The following is a 9,264-nucleotide window of genomic DNA, read 5'->3' as shown; positions in this document are numbered from 1 at the left end:
CCTTCAGAACTGCCTTAATTCTACGTGGCATTGATTCAACAAGGTGCTGAAAGCATTCTTTAGAAATGTTGGCCCATATTGATAGGATAGCATCTTGCAGTTGATGGAGATTTGTGGGATGCACATCCAGGGCACGAAGCTCCTGTTCCACCACATCCCAAAGATGCTCTATTGGGTTGAGATCTGGTGACTGTGGGGGCCATTTTAGTACAGTGAACTCATTGTCATGTTCAAGAAACCAATTTGAAATGATTGGAGCTTTGTGACATGGTGCATTATCCTGCTGGAAGTAGCCATCAGAGGATGGGTACATGGTGGCCATAAAGGGATGGACATGGTCAGAAACAATGCTCAGGTAGGCCGTGGCATTTAAACCATGCCCAATTGGCACTAAGGGGCCTAAAGTGTGCCAAGAAAACATCCCCCACACCATTACACCACCACCACCAGCCTGCACAGTGGTAACAAGGCTTGATGGATCCATGTTCTCATTCTGTTTACGCCAAATTCTGACTCTACCATCTGAATGTCTCAACAGAAATCGAGACTCATCAGACCAGGCAACATTTTTCCAGTCTTCAACTGTCCAATTTTGGTGAGCTCTTGCGAATTGTAGCCTCTTTTTCCTATTTGTAGTGGAGATGAGTAGTACCCGGTGGGGTCTTCTGCTGTTGTAGCCCATCCGCCTCAAGGTTGTGCGTGTTGTGGCTTCAAAAATGCTTTGCTGCGTACCTCGGTTGTAACGAGTGGTTATTTCAGTCAAAGTTGCTCTTCTATCAGCTTGAATCGGTCGGCCCATTCTCCTCTGACCTCTAGCATCAACAAGGCATTTTCGCCCACAGGACTGCCGCATACTGGATGTTTTTCCCTTTTCACACCATTCTTTGTAAACCCTAGAAATGGTTGTGCGTGAAAATCCCAGTAACTGAGCAGATTGTGAAATACTCAGACCGTCCCGTCTGGCACCAACAACCATGCCACGCTCAAAATTGCTTAAATCGCCTTTCTTTCCCATTCTGACATTCAGTTTGGAGTTCAGGAGATTGTCTTGACCAGGACCACACCCCTAAATGCATTGAAGCAACTGCATGTGATTGGTTGATTAGATAATTGCATTAATGAGAAATTGAACAGGTGTTCCTAATAATCCTTTAGGTGAGTGTATGTAAGGGGGTGGGATTTAGGGTATTGAAGTCGGGGTCGGGAGCTGTCAAGTCGTGCTTGGAGTACCTGGAGTGTTTTTAGCATTTAGCTAGCTAGTTACCACTATAACGTGCGTACCTGACGACCCTCCCGTTTCCCCCGGGCTTCACCCGTATTTTACCGTTCTCTCACGGTATCCCCTGTTAAAATATCTCCCCGTAAATCTCCCGTTTATTTATACCCGCTGTTTGCTACGTTCCCCTCCGTTAAAGCCAGTGGCAGCATGTAGAACAGCTCACAGCACCCGCAAATAAAACAAGAAGAAGAAGAAATGCAGGACGGATGATGCGTTGCTACACAGAGTATTTGACATGCATTTGCCCGTAAAAGAGATACGTGCGAACCAGAAAAATGATTTACTATGTGCGAGTAAAAACTACAACCTACAGTCATTTTTGTGCATGAATAGTTGTGATGTTTTTGTTAGTACTTAGCATTAATAAATTACAGACCAACATATACTGTTCTTCTGCACAAAGATTTAATAAATGAAAACAACCTACAATTAATATTAGGCCTATAGTAGTGATACACTTTATATGAAAGTTTAATGAATATAGTGGGGGGGCTGAAGCAGAGCATAAATTAAAATTAATTAATGAGGAGGTTTAAGTTGAATGATAAAGCATGTTTAAGAGTGAGCAGTGATGAGATTTAAGTTGAATGATTAATAAGCATCTTGTAAGTTTATAAACCAATTTACTGTTATGTGTTAAGTACATTTAATAGCAATACATTTATTTTGCTTCAAATTTCAATCTGGTGTCGTCTTCAAGTTTGTATTTGACAGAATACCTTATTATCTCCGTTAAAATTACTGAAACAAATGTTTACGTGACATAAAAAGGCAAGTTATTATTTTGGCCGGTAAAAAATATGTTTGGCAGGTGGATTTTTTCATCTACCAGTCCCATTGGCAGGTGAGCCAAAAAGTTAATTTCCACTCCTGCATGCCACTGAGCCAATACCAATACCATGTTCAAATTCTTGGTAGTCCAAACTTTCTCTGTTCATTTTTATTTGTATATACTGTATCTATCAGTTTTTACTGAAGTTTGGTAAATGTGTGCATCATCCAGAATTAAACTTTAAATTTAACTGTCCAGTAGAACCATGAACCTTAACTTTACCTTCAGACAAACCAATCTGACAAACATATACAATCTATAGAATCTAAACCCAAAGTTTATATCCCATAAGGAATTTTCATTTTAAAAACTATTGAGACATCAAAGCCAGTGGTGAATTACCAAAGGGCTGAGACTGCGATGACAGTGGATGGTGACCAACCAGTCATCTAAAGAGCCACTTTGTGCAACAACACAAGTTGTAAAAAAAAAAAAAGATTTGGGGGGGCATTTTCCGCCTTTTTTATTAGATAGGTCAGTGGATAGATCGGAAACAGAGATAGATAGGAGGCGACACTCACCAAATGTATTGTATATGTATGTATATCGTTAATTCCTCATCCAAAAATATGTGATAAGCGACTGATTTAAAAGCCATTGGTTTTGCCTCCATTGAGTGAAATCCCTTAGGCTGTGACTTTGGGCATGTTCAGTGGGATACTGGGCATGCTTGTCAACACAGAAACAGATTATCAGATTTTGATTTTTATTGGAGCTTCTGAGATATTTGCTGCCTTACCTTCAACACACAACTCGGCTTTGTCTCTTTGCCCATCTGTTTGCCCGTTTGTCGCTACACCTTGTGTTCGACTACTTCACCTCACTCTATCGGTTGAAACTTGCAACTGAACATAGACTGTTTATGCTGCCCCCTGATAAAAGAAAAAGGCGTAGGCCCTAACTGGACTCTGATGGTAACTTGTTTTAACAAGCTAGATAAAAGGTAATGCCCTGGCAGTGGCAAATAGCTTTGGTTTAATATTTGATTTGATTACATGAAGTTGAGATTTATAAGAAATATTTTATTGCTACTGAGTAAAGGGAATACTGCTGGTAAAAAGAACTTTATTTGTTTAAAATGTTTGCAAACCACATGTTATTGCACTTTTGCGTATATAGCAGTAGGCCTACATTTAACTTAAAAGTGTGCAATACTGTCACGGGTTTGGGTGTGTTTTTTATTTGTTTCTGTGTTCAATCCCTGCCCTTGTGTTTGCTCTTCTCTGTAGTATGTGTTACTTTGTTTATTAGTTAGGTTTACTTTTTATGAGTTCATCAGTGTTTCTAGTCTTGTTTCTATGTTCTTTACTTCTGTAGGTTTTGTCTATAAGTCACTTATGTTGTCTGTTATGTTTCATGTTGTGACATTGTTCCTTGAGTGTTTCAGTTAGGTTTACTTCCTGTTTTAGTTTGTAGTTAGTCTGCCCTTGTGTCTCTTGTCATGTTTTACTTCCTGTGTTTGTCTTTGATTGTCTTAGTGGTCCCACCTGTGTGTAGTTAGTTTCTCCCTCCCCTGTCTATTTAAATGGTTGTCTGTCCATCACTTGTTGCCAGTTCATTGTTGATGTAGATGTTTCCTGTATTTTCCTGTGTTTCTAGTGTTAGTTTGTCTTTACAGGAGTCTCTTTGTGTCTCAAGTTTAGTCTCCTGTTTAGTTTCACGTCTTTCGGTTCCTTGTGGATAATTCTCTCATTTTGGATTTTTGGACTTTGTTTTCACCTGTGCTGTAAGTTTTCACCTTAGTCGCAATAAACCTCACCAACTCTCCAGTTTCCGTCTCAGTGTCTGCATTTGGGTCCTAAACTTCTGTTCTCCAGTGTTCAGCCTCATGGCTCAGCTTAACACAATACACTACTTTAGAATTCATTATTTAATTTTGCTCATAACATGCGATTAATTGCGATTTACATTTTTTTTAATCATTGCCCAGCATTAGTGTTTATCTGTGTTCAGTTGGAGTGTTGTTTGCCCCATGGAGCCACCAAAGGGTGGGGCGTAACACCCCAATGATCTGTCGGAGAGCTATGTCACACATATCAGCGTATACGGACGCATCTCGTTCTGGCTGGAGGAATGCGTCAATCTCAACTGGTTATAGGCGGCGGACGAAGCCTACGTCTCTCTTCATAAACTGTCTGAAGAAACGGTCCAGAAAGTGTTAAAACAGTCAGCCAAGCACATGTTGTAGTAAGGACACACAACGTGACAGTGGCAGCGTACATCAGGACAGCATGCTCTCATCCAACCTGCTGAAAATAGCCAGGAGTGGAAACTGAGTCCCACACTCACACATTAAAATGTTGTGGGGCAGGTTCAGAGAGAATGTGCAATGCACACTGTGGTTCTCCATGAACCCACGAGACGACCCTCCACTTTGAGTGGATGCCTTCTGTCACAAGCACAGTGCTTGAGCGTACAAGAGGGATATAACCCAAAAAGGGGAACCCCCCCCAAAAAAGAAAAAACTCAGAGTCAAAAAAAAAAGTGAAATGAGAGAGTGGTCAGCTTGACCCAAGATGTGAAATTTTAAATATACAGTCTATGGTGTATGTACGTGTTTCTGTAAAACACAAAGCTAGAAAGGGACGTGTCGCAGATATTGATTGGCGTTTACAGTCGCCAGTAGCACCGAATATGTGTTGCGCCCACACCCCATCATGCAGACTCTGTGCAGACTGGTTCCAGCTCTCAGTGAGTGGACACGGCAGTCAGACCAGGACTAAACACAGCCTCCAAGACCGACAGAGGCCAGACTGAGGTGGTTTTCTTGCCGGGTTTGGCTCTTGGCACACTGGTGTTGAGTAAGGTAATAGAACCGCTAGCAGCACGGCTAACCGACCAAGCTAAATTAATACATGTGCAGAAAGAGTCATCAACATTTTAAAATGGTTTTCCAAATTTCAAACTCTTAAATGTCAAGAATACATACAAATCACATTTTTGTCGTTGATGGGCCAGATACTGCCATAGTGGTGACATAGTGCAAAGCATATCATATAAAACATGTAAACATGGATTCTGATTTCATGGGAATGGAAGATTTTGTTATTGTATGTTTCTCTAAAAATACACGGAGCAGACAATGCTTCATGCTTGATACTTCTCGTGTCTTCATTTGGCATTGAAGTAATCCAAAAGTAACTAAGAGTAATCAGGTGACATTACTTTTATTTTGTGGTACTTGGATTACGGTACTGATTACATTTTTAAACAAGTAATTAGTAATTGTACCCCTCCCAACCCTGCATAAAGTGAAACTGTTGGGAGTAAAGCCATCTTCCTGATCAGCCCTGAGCTCCATCAGTGCATCTAAATTATTTCCGAAGCTAAAAGTTGATTTCTGTGAAATAACTGCACGCATGGAAATGTTTAAAATGACTACCAGCAGCCTCTCTAATTAAATCATTAAAGAAAACACTTATACATCAATGCAACACAATAAAGAAACCACCTGAATGATTCGTGCTTACATGATTATTTAGATATTGTCAGAGCAAATCCGTGCATCACACCAATGTAGCTCTTATAATTGTGACAAATTGTTTTGCTGTGATATCAACCAGAGCATTCAGCATTTTATGTTGTCATATAGTAACAATAGTGCCAGACCAGAGCATTCAGCATTTTATGTTGTCATATAGTAACAATAGTGCCCATTATGTAGTCTGCAGTATAGTCCTGTGTTTGCCCATAGACATGTTGTTTAAAGTTAAAAGAAGTGGCAATATTTAAAAAGTCAGTTGCATGAACATTGGTGGGGTCATTAACATGGTAGCCAATAGCCACAAAGAGTATTTCTGTCATAGTTTAAAACAAGAGTAGATAAGGGGCGGCTGTGGCTCAGGAGGTAGAGCGGGTTGGCTGTTAATCGGAAGGTCGGCGGTTCGATCCCTGGCTTCCTGGTTGCGTGTCGAAGTGTCCTTGGGCAAGATACTGAACCCCGATTTGCCCCTGGCGGCTATTCCGCCAGTGTATGAATGAGTGTGAATGTTAGTTTCTGTTTGAGCACTTAGGCTCAGTGTATGAATGTGTGTGACTGGTGAATGCAGATGTAGTGTAAAAGCGCTTTGAGTGGTCGAAAAGACTAGAAAGGCGCTATACAAGTACAGAGCATTACATTTACATGGAAGTTCTGCTAAAAATCCTCCAGGCGGTTTTAGGTTGCGATAAATTATAGCAAATATAGTTGTAGGCCACCAAGTTTTAAAGTGAGAACTTCAAACGAGGTAAATTCATCACAGCGTACTTGATGTAATGTTTTTCTTGTGCACACTCACTAGGCCACCACCACAACCACTGACCCTGAGCTTGCTGAAACAATTATACTGAGGAGGACACAGTTCAGCTAGCTGGCTATGGCCATTAGTTTGCAACCAGGATTCAGTTCTGTTCAGGTGGAGGCAATTATCAGTGTCAGTGAGGCAGGGTTCTGTTCAGTAACCAGTGGTGTGTCCAGGTGTGCTGCATGAATGATTAGTCATTAACCTAAGTCATGTGTGGAGGACTGCACAGCATGCTATTTGTGAGCAGCTAACATTTCTGAGCCCAGTTTGTTGGGGTGAAGTCCGTCTCTCTTAAAAAGAGAAACTCTTTGCCGGAAAATATTAAAATTATTGATAGAACACACACCGTGAGCCCTGCAAGCGGACTGGAGCCAGTCAATAAAACACCCTGCGGAGACTCCCGATCGTAAAACAACAATAAACAGTACATTTTACAACAGTAAAATGCAAAAAGTGATTACCAAATTAAAAAAATCTAAACATGTCAGCAAAGTCAGGCAGGCCAAATGCTCTGATTCTGAAATGCTCCTTGTGGGAAATGCAGCCTGAAATTGACAGAAGGGGAAGAAGGTAGTAGAAGCACAAAAATGACAAATTAATATCAAGTCACTAACGTGAGGTAGGTTGCACGCTCCGCTGTTAAAACGCTTCTGAGACGCTTCCAGTGGACTTTGAAGAGCAGAGCACAAGTCACGCAGTTAATATATATTACAGGCGCAGATCCAAGGGGGGCCCAGCTCTCATAGAATCCAGAGTTACGATATATAACTAATATTCTCACCATGTATGTCTGTTGTTCTTTCTATTGTTGTGACAGAGTGACAGTGACAGCAGCCTGTAACATGGACTTCAGCCGCTTTCCTCTGGATTCTCAGACCTGCTCACTAGAGCTGGAGAGCTGTGAGTAAATGTTTCATTTACAGTTCTAAAAATCATTGAGTCCTGGACAGTCCAGAACAAAATAAGAAGATGTGTTATATTACCAGAGCTAACATTTATTATGCTCATTTTCAGGTTCATATTTTTATTTTGGGGTTTACAAAATGTTTACATGCTTTAAAGGTACAATGGGTAATTCTTGGCCACATGCTCCAAACAAATTGGGGACAGTATTGTGCAAGAAGTGCATGATTTACTAATTGCAACAATGGCACTGCTCAAGATTGTGTACAGTTAAACATACATAATAAACCTTGCAATGTCCTCAAATGTATAGTGAACAGTAATGCCAGGTGGTTGATATGGTGAACCTAGGTCAATACAATCTCATCAGTTATATAAAAAAAAAGCCAACTACTAAATGGCAACAGGACAATAATCCAAAACATGCACCCAACCTGGTGAAACTCTGAGTGCCAATCAAAATAATACTGCTATCTTATAATCTCCACATGTGGCATTGATCTATAGTTTATGTTGGCTTGGTTAGCTCAGTTTTAGACCATAATAGCAAGAAAACAGCCACATCAACACTATTTATCTGCCATTTGTAGCACACTTGGTATTGTCATTAGTTGCACTAAAGATTTCTAAATAGCTAACATTGGATGTTACTTACCAGTCTAAAAGAAAAAAAAACATTGCAAGTTAAGCATCAAACCGCTTTACTTGACAAAAGCTGTCTCCAGCAGTAGAAAGCCATGCCAGAATATAGGGCCCAAGCATGGAATTGCCAGGGCCAACCACTCCTGGCAGCGCAAGTGCTTAAAGTGCAAGGAACCAATTGTTTTTCAATTCAATTTTATTTATATAGCGCCAAATCACAACAACAGTTATCTCACAGCGCTTTTCATAAAACAGCAGGTCTAGACCGTACTCTGTGATGTTATTTACAGAAGCCCAACAGTTCCCACCAAGAGCAGCACTAGGAGACAGAGACAAGGAAAAACTTCATTTTAAGAGGCAGAAATCTCGAGCAGAACCATGGCTCAGGGTGGGCGGCCATCTGCCTCGACTGGTTGGGGGTGAAGAGGAGAGGGGGTGGCGAGAGAGAGAGAGAGAGGGAAAGAGGGCAGGAGAAGAAGAGAAAGAAAAAGAGAGGGAGGCAGCCTACATAATATACACACAGAGGTACAGACAGTAAAGGTGATGTTGCTATAGACTAAATGAAAAATGGTACAGATATTTATAGTAGTGTTAATGGTAACAATCACAATAATAACAATAGGACTAGTAACAATAGTCGTTGCAGCAGAGGGTGTCGAGCAGGAACACGGGGGCAGCAGGTGACCCGCAGCCACAGATCCAGACTCCACAGCTCCAGAGCCAGAAACACCTGCAGGAAGTGATAGGAGGAGAGAGGAGAGAGACGAGAAAGCACAAGACTACCGGAAAGGGGAGAAGTTGTGTTAGTAACATGCAATAATGGGATGAGGTTGCATACAGAAGGAGAGAAAGTCCATGTCCTGATCAAAGATAACTCCAAGATTCCTCACAGTGGTGCTGGAGGCCAGGGCGATCCCATCAAGGGAAACTATATCTTTAGATAATGCGTCACGGAGGTGCTTAGGCCCCAGAACAATAACTTCAGTTTTATCTGAGTTTAACATTAGAAAATTACAGGTCATCCAGATTTTAACATCCTGAAGGCACATTTGAAGTTTAGCTAACTGATGAGTTTCATCTGGCTTGATCGATAGATATAACTGCGTATCATCTGCATAACAATGAAAGCTTATGGAATATTTCCTGATAATATTGCCTAAAGGAAGCATATATAAAGTGAAGAGGATTGGTCCGAGGACAGATCCTTGAGGAACTCCATGACTAACTTTGGCGTGTATGGAGGACTCATCGTTAACATGTACAAACTGAAATCGATCTGATAAATAGGACTTAAACCAGCTTAGAGCGGTTCCTTTAATGCCAAT

General features: G+C 41.0%; 1 protein-coding gene across 1 annotated transcript in view; it reads left to right on the top strand.

Moving 5' to 3' along the window:
* The window catches only part of LOC123979022 (gamma-aminobutyric acid receptor subunit rho-2-like), an 83,203-nt gene that overhangs the window by 53,050 nt on the left and 20,889 nt on the right, over nt 1–9,264 (top strand). The window contains 1 exon segment of the mRNA XM_046062729.1: nt 7,212–7,294. Coding sequence (XP_045918685.1) covers nt 7,212–7,294 — 83 coding nt within the window.

Source organism: Micropterus dolomieu, linkage group LG11 (assembly GCF_021292245.1).
Source record: "Micropterus dolomieu isolate WLL.071019.BEF.003 ecotype Adirondacks linkage group LG11, ASM2129224v1, whole genome shotgun sequence".
In the NCBI taxonomy this organism is placed as follows: domain Eukaryota; kingdom Metazoa; phylum Chordata; class Actinopteri; order Centrarchiformes; family Centrarchidae; genus Micropterus; species Micropterus dolomieu.
This window is presented reverse-complemented; position numbering and strand designations above follow the sequence as displayed.